General features: G+C 39.4%; 1 protein-coding gene across 1 annotated transcript; it reads right to left on the bottom strand.

Moving 5' to 3' along the window:
• Positions 1 to 6506: 6506 nt before the first annotated feature.
• Positions 6507 to 24958, bottom strand: ywhaba (tyrosine 3-monooxygenase/tryptophan 5-monooxygenase activation protein, beta polypeptide a). Its single transcript, XM_056391630.1, has 7 exons — positions 24804 to 24958; positions 17945 to 18105; positions 15359 to 15499; positions 10539 to 10662; positions 9908 to 10071; positions 9572 to 9667; positions 6507 to 8793 (listed from the first exon to the last, which is right to left on the bottom strand). Exons 2-7 carry the CDS (start codon positions 18095 to 18097, stop codon positions 8737 to 8739), a joined length of 735 nt encoding a protein of 244 aa, XP_056247605.1. The 5' UTR covers positions 18098 to 18105; positions 24804 to 24958; the 3' UTR covers positions 6507 to 8736.
• Positions 24959 to 25221: the final 263 nt, after the last annotated feature.

Here is a 25221-nt window from a genome sequence, read left to right as displayed (position 1 = left end):
ACTTTTTATGCCTTACTATACTATGACTTTTTTTATCAGTTTTTATGCCTTAATATACTATTATTTTTTTATGACTTTTTATGCCTTACTATACTATGACCTTTTTTATCACTTTTTATTCCTTACTATACTATGACTTTTTTATCACTTTTTATGCCTTACTATACTATGACTTTTTTTTTATCACTTTTTATTCCTTACTATACTATGACTTTTTATGAATTTTTATGTCTTACTATACTAAGACGTTTTTATGACTTTTTATGCCTTACTATACTATGACGTTTTTATAACTTTTTATGCTTTACTTTTCTATGACTTTTTATGCCTTACTATACTATGACTTATTTATGACATTTTATGCCTTACTATACTATGACTTTTTTTTATCACTTTTTATGCCTTACTATACTATGACGTTTTTATGCCTTAATATACTATGACTTTTTATGCCTTACTATACTATGACTTATTTATGACATTTTATGATTTACTATATTATGACTTTTTATGCCTTACTATACTATGACTTTTTATGACATTTTATGATTTACTATATTATGACTTTTTATGACTTTTTATGACTTTTTATACCTTACTATAGTATGACTTTTTCATACTTTATCATACTATGACTTTTTTATCACTTTTTATGCCTTAATATACTATTACTTTTTTATGACTTTTTATGCCTTACTATACTATGACGTTTTTATGACTTGTTATTCACTATACTATTACGTTTTTATAACTTTTTATGCCTTAATATACTATGACTTTTTATGCCTTACTATACTATGACTTTTTTTTAACTTACTATGACTACTTCATACTTTACTATACGATGAGTTTTTATACCTTACTATATTATGACGTTTCATATCTTACTATACCATGACTTTTTAAACTTTACTATACCATGACTTCTTATAGGATATTACATAAGACTTTTTATAGCTTACTATACAATGATTTTTTTCATACCTTAGTATACTATGACTTTTTGTACGTTAGTATATATTACTTTTTATACCTTACTATATTATGACTTTTTATGACTTATATATGACTTTTTAAGTTTGCTATACTATGACTTTTTAAATCTTACTATACTGCGACTTTTCATACCTTATTATACTATGAAATTTTAAATCTTACTATACTATGACTTTTTATAACTTACTATAACATGACTTTTTCATACATTACTACACTATGACTTTTTCATACTTTATCATACTATGACTTTTTCATACCTTACTATATCATGACTTTTTATAGCTTACTATGCTATGACTTTTTCATACCTTACTATATCATGACTTTTTATAGCTTACTATGCTATGACTTTTTATAGCTTACTATACTATGACTTTTTATACCTTATTACACTATGACTTTTTAATACCTTACTATACTATGACTTTTTATAGCTTACTATACTATGACTATTTAAACCTTACTATACTATGACTTTTTCATACTTTATTATACTATGACTTTTTCATACCTTATTATACTATGACTTATTATACCTTATTATACTATGACTTTTTATTGCTTACTATACTATGACTTTTTAAACCTTACTATACTATGACTTTTTATACCTTATTACACTATGACTTTTTAATATCTTACTATACTATGACTTTTTTTTAGCTTACTATACTATGACTATTTCATACCTTCCTATAGTATGACATTTTATAACTTACTATACTATGACTTTTTCATACCTTGCTATATTATGACTTTTTATTGCTTACTTTAATATTACTTTTTCATACCTTATTATACTACGAATTTATATACCTTACTATACTATGACTTTTCAAACTGTATTATACAATGACTTTTTCACAACTTACTATACTATGACTTTTTAAACCTCACTATACTATGATTTTTTATACCTTACTATACTGAGTTTTTATAGCTTACTATATTATGACTTTTAATACCTTATCATACTATTACCTTTTCATACCTTACTATAGTATGACTTTTTCATAGCATACTAGATTATGACTTTTTATAGCTTACTATATTATGCCATTTTCATACCTTACTATACTATAACTTTTTAAACCTTACGATACTATGACTATTAGATAACTTACTATACTATGACTATTTCATCCCTTACTATACTATGACTTTTAATACCTTATTATACCGTGACTTTTTGGTACCTTACTATACTATGAGTTTTTATTGCTTACTATACTATGAGTTTTTATTGCTTACTATGCTATGACTTTCTACGACTTTTTAAACCTTACCATACTATGAGTTTTTATAGCTACTATATCATGACTTTTCATAGCTTACTATACTATGACTTTTTATTTCTTACTATATCATGACTTTTCATAGCTTACTATACTATGACTTTTTATACCTTACTATACTATGACTATTTCATAACTTACTATATTATGACTTTTTATAGCTTACTATACTATGACTATTTCATACCTTACTCTATTATGACTTTTTATACCTTACTATACAATGACTTTTTCATACCTTACTATACTATGACCGGCAGGAAGTGGAAGGCCCAAGACGCAGTCGACCAGGATGAGTCCCGCTTGCGGCACAGTGAGCTGGTGGGAACAGTGGCATCTGGACGGGTCATCGCAGAGGCCATCAGCACAGGGACCTCCACCAGTAAAGGCCAACAACCAACAAGGCAGTCCATCGCCTTTGTTAGGGCTGGGGAGAAGCTGCAGCAGCTCCGGAGTCAAGCAGGGGGACTGCTGGCGACAGCTCGGGACTGGCAGTTGAAAGTCGACCTAGGGAGACAGCTCATGTTCCCGGAGAACATCGCAGTGACCACACTCAGGCCAAACATGGTCCTGGTGTCAGAAACAACGAGACAAATGGTCCTGCTGGAGTTGACTGTTCCCTGGGAAGACCGGATGGAGGAGGCCTTTGAGAGGAAGAGGGCCAAGTATGAGGAGCTGGCAGGTGAATGTCGTAGCAGGGGATGGAGAACCCGATGCAACCCCATCGAGGTCGGGTGCAGAGGATTCGCCGGCCAGTCTCTCATCAGGGCACTCAAGATGCTGGGTGTGAAGGGACTGCAGAATAGAAGAGCCATCAAGAACATCACTGACGCGGCAGAAAAGGCGTCCAGATGGCTGTGGATCAAGCGGGGCGATCCGTGGACCACACGTTCTACTTAGACACAAGCCGGGACTGATCACCCCGGCTGGGTCACCTGGGCGAGGGTGTCTGTTGTGAGACCCGAAACACCCCATGACCCCAGGATACAACACTGATGATGTGTCTAAGTTGCACCAGGAGGTGTATATTAGAACCTGACTTTTCATACCTTACTATACTATGAATTTTTATACCTTATTATACTATGAAATTTTGAACCTTACTATACAATGACTTTTTATACCTTACTATACTATGACTTTTTCATACTTTATTATACTATGACTTTTTCATACCTTACTATAATATGACTTTTTTTTTATGACATCTAAAGATGTTTATTCTATAGATGTTTATTTTCTGCTGTGGTAAATGAATTTCCCAGTTGTGGGATTAATAAAGTTAATCTAATCTAATATATGCATTTTTATACTTTACTATAATGACTTTTTATGACTTATATATGACTTTTTAAGTTTGCTGTACTATGAATTTTTCATATCATACTATATTACTTTTCATACCTTACTATACAATGACTTTTTAAACCTTACTATAATACGACTTTTTATAACTTACTATAATTTGAATATTTCATACTTTACAATACTGTCTTTTTATAGCTTACTATACTATGACTTTTTCATACCTTATTATACTACGAATTTATATACCTTACTATACTATGAGTTTTTAAAGCTTACTATACTATAAGTTTTTCATACCTTATTATATATGACTTTAAAATGTACTATTCTATGCCTTTTTATACCTTACTATATCATGACTTTTTAAAAATTACTATACTATGACTTTTTTATAACTTATTATACTTTGACTATTTCATACCTTACTAGACTATGACTTTTTATACTTTACTATACAATGACTTTTTCATACCTTACTATACTTTGGGTTTTTAAACCTTACTATATTATGACTTTTTTTTTTTGCTTACTATACTATGATTTGTTCATACCTTACTATATAATGACTTGTTATATCTTACTGAATCTGTAGAGCCTATACTTCGCACTAACAAATAAAAGCAGGTGATGATGTCACATGTTCACCAGCTCCGGTTAAACTTCACAGACACAAAAACAAAATGTCTGAAGATTAAAACTTTATCTTCCTGGAGCCGTGTCACCATCAACACAGCTGTGCTCCAGCTGATTTCAAGCTGTGACCAGGTCACCCTCTTCCCCTGTGAATTGAACAGAAGCCATCAACAGGACCAGGACTGAGTGTTGTTCAAAAATGATAAATATCAGTATTGATACTGATTCTTAATGATAGTTTGTGGAATACCAATTTTACCAAATCAACTATAACAAAAACAAAATGACAACACACTGGGGGGCCACTATGGATCAAAAACAGTGGTGATCGCTCTAAGACTGCAAGGGAAGCTCAGCTTCCCCTAAAATGTCAACAATATAAGTGGTCAAATATGTTCTGTTGTGTGAACATTTCATTGACTAAATATGCGCTAGAACACGTTCATCTTTTGTTCAGAATCAGCTCCTTATCACAGGTAACCGACACGACTTCCTCCTCCTTCCTCCCCGCAGCGCCACAGAGCTTTACACAGTGTAGACGCCGAGCGTCTCCTGACGTCACTGGGGAAGCAGAGAGGGGGGGTTGTTCCACTGCAGCCAAACTAGACGGTCATTGGATAAATGCTGGGCTTTGTCCCGCCCATCGGACGCTCAGCGTCTCTGGGGGTCTATGGGACAGTGGGCTGGCCCGGACGCTCGGCTTCTGCATGATGATTGGATGATCTGTCTGAGGCTGAGTCCCTTTTTGATTGACAGCGAAATGAGCGAATCAGCGATCTTGAAGTATAAGCATCCACCGGAGCAGTTTTCAAGTTTTTCATTCCGTTGTTCGGAGTTGATCTGGAGACGTTACTGATCCTCAGCGACTTTGTCTTTGTTAAAAACGACTAGCGTTGTGTTTGGCGACTCTCTTCTGTCACTCTGCGAATTTACATATAAATAAACGGACACATTTTATGATGTAGGCCGAAAATGAGCTTCCCCTCCTTATAAGACCAGCAGCCGCCACTGATCAAAACCTTGAAACCATGTCAGTACAAAGAGAGAAAAGTTAGCATCAGCACAACCGCAAACACAGACAGTTACAAGCTAACAAACAACATAAACAAATAAAAGATGCTAACTACGCTAACCATTCTGAAAAGATAACTGCCCTTAATGTTGTAAAAAGATGCTATCAACTGTTCTGAAAAGATGCTAACTACGCTAACTGTTCACTATTTTAGCGAAGATGTAAAACTACAAAATCTGCCAAAAGAACATTTTGGAAAAGTTGGTGGAAACTTTTACACCTGAGAGGAGAAAGAAGTCATTCAGGTGTAAAATCAGTACAGGTGTCACGGACCTCGACATCGATGTTTTCCTCTGTGTGTGTGTTCGTACACGTCACTGATAAACTGCAGTTTTAATTAAATTCACCAAATTAAAAATCAATATTTCACCCTCTTCAGTTCGTCACTCAGGGACGAGGTTGAATTCAACTTCAACTGTTGTGTTGTTCATTTCCTTCTGAGTTCAGCTGAGTCTGACCCAGGTTTGACCCTGGTCCAGAACCAGGACTAACTGCTGGGACCGCTTTCAGTTTTTAGAGATTAAATCAGATTTTTATTTTTATAGTTTCACTCTTCAAGCAAAACGTCCTTTTTACTGTAGAAATCTTCCTAAACACAAAGATTTTCTGCTGAGGTTAAACGGAGCTCAGCGGTTTGATACCATTCCTGTCGGCCATTTTCTTTATTGTGAAAAGAGGAGAAAAAAAATCTAAATTTACCCACAATCCATTGCACCACAGTGCCACGTAAAACAGTCAAGAACTAAACTGCTGTGCAGCAGATGAAGTCGGACTCAGTCTACCTGAAGTCTGTCTTAGACATAAGAGTCAAAGTCTTTGTGAAACCAGCTCCAGGTCTGACCCAGTCCAGAACCAGGTGTGACCCAGTCCAGAACCAGGTCTGAACGTTTCTTCCTCTATAAAAAACAAATGAGAATAAAGATTTGCATCTTTCTGTATTTGCATACAAACAGCTTTGAAACCGGATCCTCGGCCTCAGGATGTCTCCTGATGGACATTTGCATCTTTGTCCTAAACGTCACAGCTGATTCTCACCTGGGGAAAACCCTTCACCTGTGACAAACTACACCTGTCCGCGAACTGAGGGAAGTTCAACCCGTCTCTCAACACCTCTCATGTGTTCTGTTTTCCAGCCGGTCCTCCGCAGCGTCCTCGTTCACCCACAGCGCTCAGTGTAAAACAGGAAACAGAACAGCTGATTCAGAACTGATAAAACCTTTATTTCACTTTAAATTGTCTTTTACATTTTGTCCTGTTTATAACATGTAAGGTGAAACTAGAGTTGGAATTTTTTTTAAAGACATACACAAATCTAGTATTACGTCAATAACCAGGGTGGTGGTGGTGGTGGTGGGGGGTGGGGGCAGGTGTTGAGGGGGGTTTTTCTTTTTTTGTCATTTTCTCTTTTTATCATCGGTGTCCTGAAGCTAAAGTCTAAAGTTTCACAACCACGTGCGCTAAGCAATAAAACCGTCACAGAAGCAAACTTTTTGTTTTTTTTTGTTGTTTTTTTGGGTTATTTTTTTTTTCTTTTTATTTTAAGCAGAATACTGGTCAGTAAAAACAAAATGATTTGAGATACCAGATATACAGACAGGCTCGGTGCCACATTCACTACTGCATGGGATCATTTTTTCCTTAGAAAGCGGAGATTAACTGATAAACTGCCTTTTGTTCAGCTAACGAGAAAAAGAGCGGCAGGGAGGAGGAATCTTTTTTTTTTTTTACCTTTTAAACGTCAGTGCATGAAAACATTTTGTCCCCAGCAAAAGAAAAAACATTGAGACACATGACTTCTTCTACACCTACAGAGTGGAATGTCGAGATGGTTCATGACAAAGTTATTGTGACACTGAGAGGAGCGTCGACCGTCGGCCGACTCCTGACCGCGTTCAGGACTGGAGTCCGGTCTGGGTTCGGGTTCAGGATTTTGTCGGGTCAGATCCGATCGATGTACCGTGAGCTGCTGGAAACAGAAACCGCGATCTCACTTCCACAAACAGATGATTGGCTGATCGGCTGCTGGGAGATTTTGGCTCCTTCAACGCGCTGAAAGTCACTGCTTCCGTTTAAAAAAAAAATAATAAAGAAAATCGAATTCTTTTCTTTAACTCGAGCTCCAGATGTTTGAGCCCGTTTCCACAGTGATCTGAGAGTCTGATACCGATCGCCTCAGATCAGTTTGTTTTGGAAACGAGGAAGCAGCGAGTCTCGTCGTCGCCTGCGGCAGATTTACATGGTGAAGCGTTCAGCAGCGAGCGGAAACTCAGGACTTCTCTCGACGTGTCGGTACGAGCAGTGAACGGGCAGAGGGGGGAGGGGGGAGGAAGAGGAGGAGTACCAAAAAAAAAAAGAAAAAAGATGTGGTTAAAAAGAAGCTGAAGCGAACGACAGGAGCGACTGTGACGGACGACACACAAACCGTTTTTCCAAAAGACAGATTTACAGTTAAGCTCTAAAAATGTTTTACAATTTTACAGTTTTCAAAAAATGGAAAGGAGGAGTTTGATTCGTTCACACACATTAAAAAAAAAAGGAAAGCAAACGGCGGATGAGTGAACACATGAAGGTGGAGGGGTGAACTTCAGCTCTGAGGTGGATCCAGGTCTCGTCTGTGTCTCAGCTCTCAAACATGAAGATGGAATGTATGTCGTCGGTTTGTTTTTGAAGAGCAGCAGGTGAAACACTTTGTTTTTTTAGGTTCGTCAGTGTCACAATAATTAATTAATATTCAGCCTCTTGGACCCTTCTGTATAAACCTCAGCAGAATGGCACTGCTGCTCACACACACCCTCTCCCAGCTGATGGAGGAAAAACTGAGCGTCACAGTGTTTGTTGAAAATAAACGGACAGTTTAATCACCTTTTCTTGTTTCGTTTAAAGTGGAATAAAAACCGGCGGAGAAGCCGGTCACACTAAGAAAAGCCAAAAGAGAAGGGGATGGATGGACAACTATATAAATGCATTAACTCGCTAGAGAGGAGGGGGAGAGGGGGGAGGGGGGAGGGTGGAGGAGGAGAGGATGCACTGAGATGTTAGGAAGGAGGGAAGAGGAGGAGAGAGATAAAAACAGAGGGATGTGGATCTAAAAACATGAATTCATCTTTGAGGTCTGGATAAAATCCTCCGGACCGGGGGTCTCAGCCGTGGAGTGCCATGATCGAGGGAGGGGGGAGGGAGGAGGAGGGAGGGATGTTGGGTGATGGAGTAGTTTCTGTCGCCCCCCCCCCTCCTGTTTTAAAATTGATTGTGAAGGTCAGGTGCTATTCATGCTGTTGGTTATACAGAAGGAAGTCGGGAGGCTGGAGCGAGTGGGACGAGGGAATGAATGGGCTGTTTATGTACGAAGAGAGGAAGAAGAGAAGAAAGAGGAAGAGAGATAAAAGGAAGAGGAAGAAGAGTGGGGATGGGTTAACAGTGAAGTGCGCTCTAGTTCTCTCCATCGCCGGTCTCGCCCTCGTCTCCCTGGTTTTCTGATGTCCACAGCTGGAGAGAGAGAGAGAGAGAGAGAGAGAGACATCTGTCAGTCATCGATGAGACATGAGACGTCTCGTTACATTAATCATTGTTTAAGAAAAGATAAAATAAGAAAAGATATTCCTTTACATTTGCAGTGTTAAAGCAGCAAAATGAAAATATCAAATATTTTAAAAAGATAAATATAATAAATATAATATAATATGTACAATTAGACAGAACATAGCAGCAACATTACATCAGTGTTGGATTCATTTAAACACAAAGAGAATGAAGCTGTGACTCAATTATTAACTAATGTGACGACCAACACCAGTGTATATTATTTATTTTAGATTCTGTTTCTATTCTTATTTTATTTCTTACATTTGTCTCGTGAAACACGTTTTAATGATTGTTTTACCGACTCTCTTCACTTCCTGTCTGATCTTTTTGCTTTTTCTTTTACCTGGTTTTATTTTCTTTCTCTAACTTTAGGAAAAGTGCTTATTGTTACTGTGGGTGTGGAACCTTCTGTCAACACAAGATAAAGACGACAAACATTTACTGAGGCTCAACTTCCTGATGTTCAACACTGTAGTTACTGTATAAATAATTCAGGTGCATGTGTGTTAATAATCAGCAGTGACGTGTTGATCAGGGTCATTACACTCAAACAGAACGTGTCTGAGCTCCTGAACGCTGCACAGCTGCTGCGTTCACTGTCCTCAGTAAATGCAGCAGGTTTCATCATGTGTGTGTGTGTGTGTGTGTGTGTGTGTGTGTGTGTGTGTGTGTATACACTCACAGTGAGGTTGTCCCTTAGTAGCTGCATGATCAGCGTGCTGTCTTTGTAAGAGTCCTCGTTCAAGGTGTCGAGCTCGGCGATCGCCTCGTCGAAAGCCTGGGGGGGGGGGGGGGGGGGGACAGAGAGAGAGAGAGAGAGAGAGAGAGTGGGAGAGAGAGACACAGATTTGAATAGAGACACTCAGATCAACAAACCACATTTATCTTCAGCTTTAAATCTCTTTACAGGACGTGTTGTGACATGACTCCGTCCTCCCTGGGTCAGAACAAACCAGGACCTGCTCTGTGGGGGAGGGGCCACCTGTCCACCACCTGTATTAGTGATAACACGACTCACCTGCTTGGCCAGGGAGCAGGCCTGCTCGGGGGAGTTGAGGATTTCGTAGTAGAAGACGGAGAAGTTGAGGGCCAGGCCCAGCCGGATGGGGTGTGTTGGCTGCATGTCCTTCTTGCTGATGTCGAAGGCGTTCTGGTAGGCCTGCTGAGAGTTCTCCACCGTATCTACACACACACACACACACACACACACACACACACACAAAGTTGCATGTTGTGCTGCTTTAATAGGGACACGCTCTGTAAAGTTGGTATATATAGTAAACAGCACAGTTCTGTATATCTGACGTTCAGTGTCGGCTGGTATTCAGTTATTCAGTGCTACAGAAATGTTTAGAAACTGCTGAGCCTCTGCTGGTGGTTGGATCAGGTTGTAATGTCAGTAAGTTTCTTCTTCTTTCTCTAGTAATTAAATAAATATTCTGAACAGCAGCAGTAAAATGATGCTCTGGTTCTGTTTGGTTCTGGTGAACCCGTCAAGCTGCTGCTCTGTAGCTCATCCTGTTTCCTACATGATGAACTTTACTTTATCAACTTGACGCTCATGTAGGAGCAGTTTGATTTTTCCCGGATAAAAGGGAAAGATCAATGAGAAATTTGTTTTATTTAATGGCTGAAGCCCAGACACTCACCCTTCTTCGAGTCCCCAGAGGCCACCTCTGACAGGTATCTGAAGTAGTCTCCTTTCATTTTGAGGTAGAACACCTTGCTCTCCGCCTGAGATGCGTTGGGAATGAGGAATTTGTCGAGCAGATTCTGAAACAGACAGACGACCAGGACGATTCAGAAACACTCGGCGGACAAATGAACAGCGAGATCACAGACGGTTTCACTGATCGTTGTCTTTGTGCTGCAGCTACAAACAACAACAACAACAACAACAAGTAAAGAGGAACCACCCACAACTCTCTCAGATTCACGTAGAAGCAGTTCAATGATTCTTATCTTGAAGAATTTAAATTTCATTCCACAGAAATTGCAGCAGAGCTAATACGAAGCGTTATGCTAACTTTGGCTGCGTGCCATGATCAATCACTTTTCAAAAAGAGAACAAGGGGAACTCCAAGTATAAAACAGTAGCAGAGGAGAAAGAGGAAATCCTCTGAAAACCAGACCGTCTTGGACACCACGCCATCGAAGGCTGGATCGAGACACAGCTTTCGACTTCCTCCTTACAAAGTTGATCGCTCTCGATTCAACAGCTCTACAAATGTTTCCTAGAAAACTATTAACACATTCTTTAAGTCTTTACTCAGACGTTTGTAAAGTTTAATGGTGAAACCTGATGTAGTAAATCACAAGGTAGAAACTGGCTGAACAGCTGGTGCACCTCAGGTGTATGAGCACAGGTAGGAGGTCAGGAAAACAACACGAAAGCCTTTCAAAGCATAGTAAAATAATAATAATAATAATTATTATTATTATAATAAACTCCTCTCTACCATCTTTGTGTTTTTAATTCTAACCTCAGTACACCCTCCTGATTGGACCAGTAAAGATCTGATGAGCAGTGATGTTACACATTTGAACAAACTGACTTTTATCTTTCACTGTTGTCTAAATGTATTGTGTATTAACGAGCTGATTTATGAGGTTTTCACGTTATTAAATCTCGAACAGTTTTATAGTTATACGCCCTCACACACGTGTTCTTACGTTACTTGTTATAAAGGAGAAGAAACAGTCCCAGTTTGCTGATGCGGTGTCACTAACTCACAGCGTGTGTCATTCTTGTTCCCTCGGCAGATGTTATCCTCATCTGATAGTTTAAAGAAAGCTTTCACCCAGATCATGTGATAAGAACCGACTTTCCCCCAGAGCGTCTCCTCTCTGAGAACAGCTTTGTTTCTCTGGCGGTTCCTTTTAGACCTTCAACCACAGAAGAGTCTGTTTTAATCTGCTGACTCCTGTAACCTGGGAATGTCATGTAGACATCTGAGTCTGAGCCCGGCCCCAATCACCGGGTTAAGATTAACTAACAAGTCGCTCTGTGTCGTGAACGTTAACAGGACGGCTGACAGACAGAGCGGCAGGGTATCAACAGAGATAAATAAAATGTTCCAGCTGAAGGGGGAATTATTTTTAACTTTTAACTAGAGTTATTCTAACAGTACAGGTAATACACCAGGTGTTATCTTTGTCAACATGTGACCTCAGTTAGATTTTTAAAAAAGTTTATTTTCATCTAATTCAGCTGTTCAGTCGTTCACAACAAAAAGAATTTTACAAAATAAAAAATCTAACTCGCACAAATCATTGACATAATAATTACATACCTGCAGTCACCATGTATCACCACAGGTGTCCCCAAAGATAACGAAACAGATCTCTGATGACACTATGGTTTGGTTTATGATGATATTAACAGAGAGACTAAAATATAAAAACCATCAAGAGATCTGTTTTTTATAACTTTAATACCTCTGGTTAAATCAGACCCGTGGTTTCCAAACATTTAGGCTTGTAACCCTTAAAATGAATCCGTGTCTGATCATCACGTCTTGGTTACTGTGGACAACCAGGTAATTTGACTTCAAGGATTTTTATAGATTCAAAAGTTTTAAGTTTTCAGGATTTTGCAAGAAAATTAGACAGAAGAATCTAATTTTCTTCCTTTCCTCTGTCAGACTGACGTGTGTCCTGCAGGTTGTGAACCTCTGTACAGAGGATGGTGTAAAACAATGATCAGGACCGATCCGTGTTATTATTGAATTCTACATTAATGTGACTTTGATTAGTTGAGTTTAATTCACTGGAACAGACAAACATTCCTGTCTGGTTATTTCATCATCACAGTATTCATCAACATAAAACCACATGAATTGTAATAAAACATTTTATCTTTATCATCCACACCTGCCCACCATCATGTGGGGTTTCCTACCCCTGTGTTCAGGGCTTCTCATCTACTTGTCGAACTGATTCAGAAACAGTTTTTCTAGACTTTTCTCTGTTCCTCTCTGCATGAGAAATTCTGCAGCTGCCAACACACCGGGTCAGTGTGTAGATATGGATATTTGGAAAATATATTTTAAAAGCAGTTTTTATTATAAACTATATAATGAAACGTGTTTGTGACAGAAAACACCTGCAGTTTCCACACATTTCAATAGGAACAAATAAAACTCTGGTTCTCCTCTCCTTCTTCTGATCGCACTGTCTCATCTTTCAGGTCGAGGTCTCTGACTGATTCTCTGTGCAGTGAATGCATCGCAGCCTTTCCCTCTTCAGCTTCCTGCTGCTTTAAGGACAGCATGTCTCCACCCGTCCTTCCCTCCCTTCATTCCTCCCGCACCACATCACTGCAGAGGCTCCCAGTTTGACCTTGAAGATATTATTAGAAGTCTGCTCAGGCGCTAAAAATCTGAGTCTGCTTTGACCTTGAGCAATTTCTGTTCTAACCTAGTCGAGACCTGACAGTGGGGGGGGGGGGTTCATGAGGCCTAAATCACATCAGAGGCCGAGACTGTTCAAGACTGCAGATAAAATGTCCCAGCAACATTTAGTGGGACTCCAGCTCCAGGTTTCAGGTCGTATCAGGTTCAGTTCCTGAGATTTCCTGAGAGACTGAACGTAAACCAACTGCTTCTGTGTTTTTCTGTCACAGTCGAGGTTGTTGAGTCTGAACTTGGTTTTAGTAACCAAAAAAAAAAAAAAAAAAAAAATCACCACAACACTTTCCTGCTTCTTCACCACAAGTCACTGCATTTCTCCCAGAATCCCTGGCTGCAGCTTAGAGACAATTACAGCAGCAGCGTCTGTGTTCACACTCACGTTTCTGATTCACAGTCTCACACACAAACTCAACTTGGGTTTGGAAGCATCACAAAAAATAAAAAAAAATCCTTAAAAGGAAAAAGCTTCAGGGACACACATGACGATGTGTAATAACATGTGGAGCTTATGTGTCATTTCCAATTAATAATTAATCAGTCAGATAAAAGTCTGATGAGCGATCTAAAACAAGTCTAATAAAAACAGCGACCTGGGTGTTAAAGCTTGGGTGTCTGTTCAGAGCTGCAACGATTAGTTGATTCATCGATCAAGAGGAAACGAATCAGTAAATATTTGATGATTTCAGGCTCTCAGATTTGAGAATGTCGATATTCCTTGTTTTACTTTTTAGTAAATTGAAGATCTTTGACCTCCAAGAAACAGTTTTTGATGTTTTAAAGAGCAAATGATTAATCACAAAAAAAAGATTAAAAAATGAAAAGCTGAATGTCAACACTTGAAGGCAGCCTGAAAATCCTACTGTCATAAGATACAGTGAAAGTTTCAACACGTTCAGACAATATTCCCTGGAAGACACTTAGTGTTGTAAGAACTTTGTTTCATACCTGCACCTGCTGGGTTAGGGTCAGCTGTGTTTACGCCGACGCAACGAGAAACAAAATGACTTACTGTGTTAACCTCCCATCGCTTCAAACGTCTGTGTTTTTCATCTGATAAGATTCAATCATGGACATGTTACTCAAACTCCACTTCCTGGATCATTTCTCTCTCTCGTACCTGTAGCAACACGCCCACAGAGCAGCTCTGTTTCAGTGACACACCTCAGCCGACCGAGGCCAGCTGCACAAAACACCTTCAGATTTCCCTTAAAGTCTGAGTTAAGGTTTCCTCAAAATAAACACATCTGCACACAACATCCTTAAGTCTTCTTCTTAAAGTTTTCCTTAAAATGTTCACGTTAGGTCTTCTCCTTATCTTAGTCTTAGACTTAAGGAATCACTTAGAGTCAGTAAAGACCTTAGAGACCAAACTGAGGTCAAAGCTCCGGTTCCTCCGACTCTGTCTGAACTGTAACGCGGGGGAGTTCCCTCAGAACAGGAGGATGAGATCACAGGTATCACAAGGGCTAATGGCAGCAGATCAACGGTCTCCATGGAAACAGTAGAATATCGCTGCTGTAAAATTCTTAACTTTTTTCCTTAACTAAAGAAACACTAAGAGATTTTGTGAAACACCCTTCAGTAACTCCCTCAGCTGAGGGGAAATTAAACCTGAAGTGTCAGACTTAAGGAGGAAACTTCAGGTGTTTCTGCAGGTCATAAGATGAACTGATGTATACACACCTTATATATATTGTGTCTACACACACTCCACCTGCTCCTCTGTGCTCACACTAACTGTAGGAGATTTCTCATGTCGTGTTGCCCTCAGTCAAACTCTCTGCTGCTTCTGCACCAGTCAAATAAAAACAGAGTCGGGCGGCGAGGAGAAAATTAAAGCTTTGTTTGACGACTCTTCAACAGCTGCCAGTGCTGCTGCTAGCAACATTATTACTGTCTCCACGAGTAACACCATGTGACTGCTCTTCCTCCCTCAGCCAGGAGGGATCATCCTCCTCTTCCTCCACCTTCTGTCCCACTCCTCCCATCCTCTCTCTCTCTCTCTATCCTCACACCCACTCCCTCCCTCCCTCCCTCTCACCCGTCCCTCTCCTTACCAGCACGTCGTGGCAGATTTCTTGGAGTTCAGACTCGATCTTCACGCGGTAATCGCGGGCCATCTGCTGTTTCTTCTCGTTCCCCTCCGTCTTCTGCTCAATGCTGGAGATGACGCGCCAGGACGAACGACGGGCTCCCACCTGACGACGACAAAAAACACACCGTCAACCTACAGCTGACACCTAAACACAACACCTGATATACGTTCATGGATAAATGGATTCTGGACAAAGTTATTTTACTACATATTTCGATCATGATGATAAATGAATGATGATTAGAGCTGCAGTTACTGGTTGATAATTTCATCTCCTACCTTTTATTTCTGGTTACTCACTTCCAAACATCTCCTCTCTTTTAGCATTTTATTGTTCTATCTTTACTTTTGTCTCATTTTTAAGATCCTACCTTTTATTTCTGGTTTTACTCACTTTAATACATCTCTGCTGTTTTACTATTTTGTCATTTTATCTTTATTTTCCAAACTTTTATTTATTACTTGGTCATTTATTGGTGTGTGTGTGTGTGTGTGTGTGTGTGTGTGTGTGTGTGTGTGTGTGTGTGTAGGTGGTTTTTTATTGCTTTTTATCTGTAAAGCACTTTGCCTGAAAATTATTATTATACAAATAAAGTCTGATTGAAATATTTTGATAATTGAGACTTTTTTTTTTTTTTTTAAATCAGAAAAGACAAATATTAAAAGTTTCATGTCGGTTGAAAAAAAAAAAAACAATTAGAATTTGTGAGCAGCAACATTTTTCACTATTTTCTGGCATTTAATAGACAAAACAATTAATCAAGAAAATAACTGTCAGATTAATCTATAATTTAACAATTTAAATCTCCCACAAAAAATATCAGAGTCTGAATGAATTTTAAAGTAAATAGTAATTCACGAATGTGTCACTAAGTTGGTAATTCAAGATGAACTTTGAATTAAATCGACTGTATAGAACAAATACAAACCATCCAAACATTAGAACATGTGACTGCTTCCACATCATGTGACACGACTGTGGCTTCTGCTCTTTCCCACTGTATGTCCCATCTAAACATACCACAGCAGTGACTCACTGTTCTCCTGGGTGGGTTACAGCGAGGACTGAAACATGCAACAAAAAAGTACTGACTGGTACTAAACTAAAAAAAAACATGAAGTAAACCTCGACGATAAATAGAGCAGCAGAGCTGGAAAACCTGAGGCTGCTCTTACATAATTTGGACTGTAAAATCTTCACGGAACAAACTATAAAATAACTGCAGCACAGCGACAGTGTCACTATAAATGCTATAAATACAGAAGAGCAGAGTTATTACAAATCTGAGCATCCTGTAGCAGCTGTAACACTGAACAGCAACAGCTCTGCCTTCAAAAACTGGCATTTCACTGAGTGATGAGCCAAGATAGGATAAGCTGTAAAGTACAGTCCAGTGTTGCAGGCTGCACATTATGTCCCGTTTCCCCGAGCGCCCACAGTAAACGTTTCCAAAGAAAACTCTGGCAGTCGTCTGAGAAAGAACAGAGGCCGTAACTTCAGAGGGAGGCGTTCCCAGCAGCCGTACGAGCTCAATCATCATCTCCAAACGCACCATGGGTGTTTTATTATGAGTCTATAATATATAGCATCGATGTTTGGCAATACGAGCTGTGATAATACATGTGGTGGAGTTAAAATCTCAGTGTTTCTATATGAACAGGTTGTGTGAAGTGAACTATCGCATCAGTTTGAATGCCGAGTGCTTTTTCTGTCTCTTTTCAGACACGTGGAGTCGATGGTCGATTTCCTCGAAGGACATTTGTTGTGACAACATGAGAGAGAAAAAGCCCAGACAGACAGGTTTCCAAACTCACCAGGAACTTCAGTTCCTCTGAGTTTCCTCTGGAGCTCATCCTCTACACAGACTCCTCACACACATCTCTACTGAAGCTGAAATATTCCCCTCAATGCGTTTTGCATCTTAACAGTGAAAACTAAACAACAGCATTAATCATGATTCGTTTCGTAATCAGGGTTTGTGGAGAACCAGGGTTTTATTTAGATGATTACTGTTAACTGACTTAGAGCTGCTCGATTAAGGCAAAAATCATAATCACGATTAGTTTGATCAATATTGAGATCACGATTATTTAACACGATTACTAATCGAAACACCACACATTTATTAACTTAAAAATAAATACATTTCAAAAAGAAAAAGCATTGTGTGTCTAGTTTTTCTGGTTTTACAGAATATAAGTTAAAGATATCTGAGCGCGGGGCGGCAGCCAAAGAGGGCGTGGTCTCTCCTGACTATATATAGAAACACCAGATGAATCACTTCTATGTACGTCGCTAACGTACGCTGAAACGTAACCAGGAAGTGGCTGGAGGGATGGTTTTTGTAGGGGGGATGAAATTTACTGTGAAACAGAACGTGACACAAATAATCGTTTTATTTCGATTATCTTATTTTCATGATCGTTGGAAGACAAACTCATATTTGGAAATAAAATTTTATTACTCGCCCAGTTCTAACCTGACTGTAGAGCCTCGGCATACTTGTGAATTAAAACAAAGATTTGAGGCGTTAGTTTGATGCCATACCACGTTCTTGTAGGCGACAGAGAGCAAGTTGCGCTCCTCGTTGCTGAGCTCCAGGCCCTGCTCCGTCACGGCCTTCATGGCAGCCGCCATGTCGTCGTAGCGCTCGGCCTGCTCTGCCAGCTTGGCTTTCTGCACCAGGTCGTTCTTATCCATCTTTTAGGCTGCAAGGAGAAGAACAGGGGACAGAATTAGAGTTTGGACTTTCCATCCACCAGCTGGGACAAGCAAAAAAAAGGTTAGACTGACTTGGAAGGAGAAGAGAGGCAATGACAACGATAGAAAAACAAGTATGAGGAGTATGGGTGTGTGAGATCTGTGCAAAGCACGATGACTGAGGGAAATAAGAAACAGGAAGCCATTAGACTGAGACAGAAACTGAGTTTCACTTTCTAAAAGCTGAAACATGTATAAAGACACTTATTCCACAATCAAACACTAGCACTGCTGGTAAAAGCTGATTAATAAACTGAATGGATCCTAATATCACATCCTCGCCTCCATTACAGCAAATAAACTCCATCCATCACATGTAGCACACCGAGAACTGCTAAGTTAAAGAAGCTAACAGATGTGAATAGCACGTAAACAGCAGAATCATCAGTAACAGGAAATGAGACGATACATTTAGTTCTGCACTGCAATAAAAGCCTGACATAAAAGGTTTCTGTCCACTGAAACACTAGAGGGCTCTTAATTTGAAACCGTTACAGGAAGTGTTCAGTTTGTATTAATGCGTATTGCAGTAACTGTAACACAGCAAACAGGAATCAAAACGAGGCTTTGTACTAAAATACCAGTGTGAACAATTATATATGTTAAACAGAGGGAGTTAGAAATGTTCCCGCCAAATCATTTCAAAGAGTCACAGCCAATAGGAGAAATCCAAAACTCGGCACCTTCAAGACTCTGTCATGTGACATTCGGCTGACCAATGGTGTAACTTGACAACTCTTTCACTCAGTCAGTCAGTGACAGACAATCGTGTTCTCAGGGCCGGTCTCTCTGTTGTGGTCCAGCCAAAAAAGAAGTACCATATAAAAACAGCAGCAGAGAGATAACAGCTCTTCATAAAATGTCAAAAACCCTTTCACTTCCAGAGAAATGGCTGCTCCCAGTTATTTCATCCCCGGGGCTTTCTGCTCTCCAGATGAATCTGTAGGTCTAAGTAGGCCACAGCCTCAGCTCAGCTCCTTTATATCCACACATCACACTGTAAACCCTCCACAGTCGGCTGTGACCGGCTCCAGGCGTCGACATCTGCATATCTAATTCATCTGAATGACTCTTAAATACATGATTTCTTCATTTAAACTGAAGAATAAACTAACACATTATCATATCATTAGTAAAAACTTTCATTAACCCACATTGGAAACCAGTTTTATATCATATCTGATCACAAACAGGTTTGGTAACTTGCTGTTCTGGATGGTTAACTCAGCCCATCCACCTCAGGGAAACTAAAACACAACTCTATTGTGTTCAAGTCACCTTGACGATCACCTGACCTCCGACCTCCCCGAGGCCCTACAATGGGCAAGAAGCTATGATCGATTCATAAATTAAGTGTCATCTTTTTTTGTTGTTCAACTAATACCTTTATTTTTTGTATCAATCAAATCTGGTTTTTCAACCAAAGCTTGTTAAAGGGTTTTGGATTTTTTCCAGTGGGTTTTAATAAATGTTTCAGTGAACATGGTCTTCAGTCTGTTCTGAGCTGATACAATAGGCATGACTGATAGATAGAAAATCAATAATGAAACCAAGCCAGGAAAAAGAACCATCTTTTTTTAAATCCTTGGTGAAAGATGAAAAAGATTGATAAAAAAAAAATCAATGTAAATGCAGATACTATAAAATGCATTCACCCTCCTAAAAAATTAAAACATGATATACTTGTTTTGTTTAGTTTTCACCAAGTATAATTTATTAGACAAAACCACTAATTGTTTCAGTTTTCAACCCCTTCCAGTCATTTAGTAAAAGTCCCTCTTCTGGAATTACAGTATTGTGGAAATGTCTTTATCAGCATTTTAAATCAGGACACTCCTGATTGCTCTGATTCTTTATTTCTTCTCGCTGAACAGGATTTTTAAAGTCCTGCCACAGACTGTTGACCGGACTGAGGTCGACCATGATCAATCCAGGACATTGATATTCGTTTTAAGCCATTCCTGTGTGGATTTGGATTTTTGTTTAGAGTCGTTCTCTTGCTGGAAAATAAATCTCCTAAGTCCGAGTTTTACTCAGGGAATTCTGTTTTATATGTTCCTGTCTCTGCTCTCTCAGGCAGCATCACTAACACTGGGCGTGACATCAGCACCAGGCTTCACGCTGGTGTGCAGAGTAGGGCTGCAGCTGATGTTTGTTTTTTTATTATTAATTAATCAGAGAAATGTTTTCTCCAGTTATCTACAAAAATGTCGATAAGAATTTCCTGGATCCCACAGTAATGTCCTCAAATATACCATTTGTCCCACCAAGTCATGTTAAGACAAGGGAAAAGCTACATGTTCTCACATTTGAAAAGCTGGAACCAACAAATGTTTGGCATTTAATCATAATCATCAATTAATCAATTATCAAATTAGTTGCAGATTAATTTCCTGTTGATTGAACGATCGTTGCAGCTCCGGTACAGTGCTGAGCTTGAGCGCAGTGATCAGAAATCTCCCTCAGTTCATTCATCTCTTTTCTAATCTGTTTCAAACTGTACCTCATGTCTTGTCGGAGACAGGTGATGACGTATGAAAGTTTTGCTTTTTCTGTGTTAAAGTTCAATGAGTAAAGCTCCTGTCAATAATTATTTACAGTGTCTTCTTCATCTGATACCCTTCAATAATCTTATGTCTGATTCATGTGACATGTTTCTGTATCTTCATGTGGCTGATACAGGTGGGTTTTAATCAGTTCCTATAGGTGGCGGTTTTTTCTGTGGTTATTCTCTTTGTTGAACTCAGGTCATGAAGTTCACCTCACTCCCCCTTCCCCTTTCTGTGGTGTACTCGACATTACTCAGTAATTACTCATCACGACATCTGAAAGTTGTTCAGTTGCAGCTTTGATGTTCTCCTTCATTTCATCCAATGACTTTAGATGACAGCTGAATTCTTTGGGAGCTACCAATAACGATCAATAAATCAATAATTGCTCCCGGCTCTACCTAAAATCACTTGACTCACTGAGGTTTGGCAATATGACAATATTTACTAGATGATGATTTTGTCACTGTTTACACGACAGTAGCTACGACTTCTTTACAGCAGTATTAGATTTTTGTTTGACCATCTGTGTGATGGCGTATCTGTATGCGTCAGGTGCGTTCACTGCATTAACCAAAAATATGCAACCCAGCCAGATTATTGTATTTACTGAGATCGTTACTTAGTTTATTTTCCACGACATTTACTAAATATGCACTGATACTGGGAATAAAAACAATACATTAATGACCATGATAAGAGATTTTATCCTTACCATCCTCTCTTTTGTCGCACCTTGATGCTACAAGGAAAACCATCTTTACCCAATTTCACATTTAAAACAAACTGCAATTTTTTCTTTAATTCTTTATTTAAATTTTTTAAAAATAAAATCCAGAGTAATTCAAACAGAATAATGATGATAAACCTTTAGCAAAGTTTATAAACTTGTCTTTAAAAACTATGAACAAAATAATCAATATCTTTATTTATATTTTTGATAGTTATTTCTGTGTGTGTGCTTTAAAATCAAGTCATTACTTGCATTATCACATTTATTATTACAAACTTAATGGAAGCTTTAAAAATACAATAAGAATAAAAAACACAGATTTTTAAAGAGGATTTCAAAAAGTAAAACTTTGTATTTACCATCTATTTGTTCTCAAGGGGCCAAAACTTTAGAAATCATGTCAATAAAACCCCTTTTATTAAATATTGTATAGCTGACTAATAATGAGGATATTGGTGATGTTTACCATTTCCTCAGTGTAAGATGTGATAATTATTCAACATAATACCGGTAATGCTTAAATGTGAAGCAACAGTACAATGTGAAAAGAAACCAGGGGACAAAACTTTGTTATTCACCAAGTTTGATCCTGCTGCTGCTCTCATGCACTTCCTATGGTCTGCAGAGTAATTAATAGCCTCTCAGCTGGGAGCGCACCCATGGCACAACCCCAGTGCTGATTCCAGGGCTAAATATTGAGTGCAGTTCCATTAGTTTACCAAAGAAAAACAAAATGGTGAGCCCATTAGTGTATGGGATCATAAATACAGAAACCCATTTCCTCCATTATCAGGAAACGCACTGAGAAGAAACCTCTGAATTCATCAGTGTGAGGTTGCCATAAAGTGGCTGTTTTTTATTGGCCAAGTCCCAAACATCAGCACCACTACATCAGTTTGAGTTCCTTATCTAAGACTGATTGATTTTATCAGCACCCTTTATCCCACTATATTAGTTTTAATAGAAAATATTAGGTTACAATAAGCTGCACTCTATGTCTTCATAATACTACATACAAATCTAAAAAGACACTGATCTTGATTGACTTTATGGAATTTACAGCTCTAACATAAACATCTAAAGTGAGCTAAGTTACTTTAAACATCTAATCTCTAACATTTTAGATTAGTTGAATAATTGATTAAACTACAATAACTGACAATCATTTAAGTGCAGAACACTTGATCATTTGCCATATTTCCATTCCTTATTAATCATTTCAATTACTAATTACTCTTATTATTTGTTTACTCTGCAAATTGTGTTTTGGAAGGGGCTATATTAATAACATTATTGTTTTGATTGCAATTATCAGAATTATTTGATAGTAACCTAATATCTGGCCTTGGCTGGACAAAACAATTTGATTTTATCAACTTGGGTTCTGGGAAATTGTTGTGGGTATAAATCACCATTTTCTGGAACAAAATACTTATCATTTAACCAAGAAAATAATCAAAAGTAGGAACCCCACTATTTCTATTCTTTAAGAGGTGAGTGAGGGATGGATTTTTATCTTCCAGTAACACCTTTCAATCACAGATCAGATTATTTTATAAACTGGAGCAAGATAGTTCACTCACTGTTGCGAAAATCCACCTCAGGTGTTAACGTGTTAAGACAAATTACATGCATTTGGCAGATTGAACTATAACTAGTGCATTCACCCCCCCCCCCCCCCAAACAAGGAGACATAAGAGTTAGTGCTAGTTTAAATGACCAATTAAGATAATGTTGGACTGTCATTTTTTGTTTTATACTATGCTGCCAAGACCTTTTTTAATAATATATTGTATTTTATCCGTTGGCAGTTTCAGATACATAAATTTGTATATGTAATTACATTTCTATACAAAAATGACATCTTTTATGGACATATTTCAGCGTGGGCGGTGAGTTTCCAGTACAACAATCCGTTTCAGGGGAGGATGTGTTCAGTCTAAATACCGGTCGAAACGAGGCTTAAATCAAAGTCAAACAGAAAGTGAATCTTCACATGTGGCATTCACGCATCGCTGTCATTTCGACCACCGTGTAATGCCTTAGAGGCTAACCCGTTTCATTTTAGCATCCCCGAGTTAGCATTTAGCAGTAGGTGAAATGCCGCTTATCACGGTTACAAGCGCATTAATGAAGCGTTAGTTAACCGCCGCAGTGACCCGCACATCGGTAAAAATTGATCCAGTTTGGCCTCCTCGGTCGGCTACGATCATCTGGCACGGCACCAACACACTCAACATTAGCAATGCTGTTGTTATCCAACCACCTAGCACACCATTAAGGTTAACAGGCTAATGCGCACCGAAAAAAATGGGGAACACCATCTTCATCGGCAGAACGAGATATATTAATCGGCTTTAAAACATCTCCGCAATAAACGTTGTAACGCCAACGGTAACCAACACCCCCCGCAGGCCGGGAATATTTAGGTTGTAGCGTTTCGTTTCAACGGCCCGCTAACAGCTACGCCCTCCTTGTCGCATTCCCCTGCGGAATTTTAAGATGGAGAGATAGATTACCGCCAGCTAGCTAGCATGCTAACTGAACGTCACGGCACGGCCGTTGGCTTTAACGGTTAGCTTAGCAGCTAACAGGATCTGACCCAGTTCAGTCTCAATGGCGATACGATAGTCGACCCCGAGCCGTTAGCTGAAACGGCTAACAGGGTAAAATACAGCCGTTTGTTCCGCGTCACCGCTGACCCCTGGCCCGTAGATGTTGTCGAAAGGCAACGTTAATAAAATTTAAATCTCGTTTGAGGGGAAACTCCCGGGTAACAGGGAGGGTGTGTTAGCTTCCATATCGTCTCACTACGCCATGACGGAGCTCGGCTAAAGACATCGACAATTTCGCTGTTCTGCGAATAATGAGGTCCGATATGTCGGTGGTACCGTGACACCCTGTAGCCCGGTGCTTGCTTTACATTATCCGCCGTGCAATGTAATTAGCACTTGCGGCTAAAATGTCTCGGTTGCTCTCACGACGGCCGGGGCACGGCTGCTGCTGCTAAGCTGTCAAAATGGCCAAACTTGGGTACTGCTTCTCCCTCCCTTCACGGGCACCGCGCACCACGCATGGCACGGACCGGAGCTTGGGCTTTTATGAATAAAAAAATAAACGATTTTAAGCACATTCGACAGCTCGACGAGCACAGACAACCTCGCGCTGGGTATTTTGTAAGTAATTTCTCGCTATTTGGCCACAAGTCTCGGCCTAAATCCTCGCACCCAGCCCCAAACCACAATAGGCACCTTCCGCCGCAGATGCAGCGAATGGGGCCACCGCTGGGGCTGCTATTCCCCAAGAAAGACCCTCTTTATCCCGTATATATGACAATAATCGAGTGATATGCAGGTGAACTCACATTTAGAGCGTACTTGGAATCCCGATTTTATTCTCTGAACGATGGGAGTTTATCAAGCCGTCCTCCGCTCGCTGCTCAGGGTATTCAGGGCAGTACCACTTCCGCCTGCTCTGACACTTCCGCTTCCTCTAAACCCCACCCCTCCCCCCGCCAGTATCCATGGCGACCGCGCCAGGGGGTTTCCTAAGCATCTTGCGAGGGGCTTTGACGTCAGGAGGACCATGGCAACCGCTACAGGATGACGTGCGCCGGTCTCCGTGGCAACTGTCTCCATGAGGCCGCTGCCGTCGTATCTGAGTTCACCATCGTGTCAGCTGACACAGCTCTGTGTGGGTTACACTGATTTTTTTTTTTTTTTTTTTTACAGGCGTTCATACTTTATAACGAGCAGGTCTGTTTCTCCCTCCAACCACCTACA

This window comes from Seriola aureovittata, chromosome 2, assembly GCF_021018895.1.
Source record: "Seriola aureovittata isolate HTS-2021-v1 ecotype China chromosome 2, ASM2101889v1, whole genome shotgun sequence".
Lineage (NCBI taxonomy): Eukaryota > Metazoa > Chordata > Actinopteri > Carangiformes > Carangidae > Seriola > Seriola aureovittata.
The sequence above is the reverse complement of the archived record's forward strand: the minus strand, read 5'-3'. Positions and strand labels throughout refer to the sequence as shown.

Coding starts and splice junctions, on each gene's coding strand:
- ywhaba (XM_056391630.1), bottom strand. CDS start 18,097: ATGGATAAGAACGACCTGGTGCAGAAAGCCAAGCTGGCAGAGCAGGCC. Junction 9,668..9,907: donor CCTGCTCCCTGGCCAAGCAG/GTGAGTCGTGTT, acceptor CCCCCCCCCCAG/GCTTTCGACGAGGCGATCGC. Junction 8,794..9,571: donor TACTAAGGGACAACCTCACT/GTGAGTGTATAC, acceptor CTCTCTCTCCAG/CTGTGGACATCAGAAAACCA.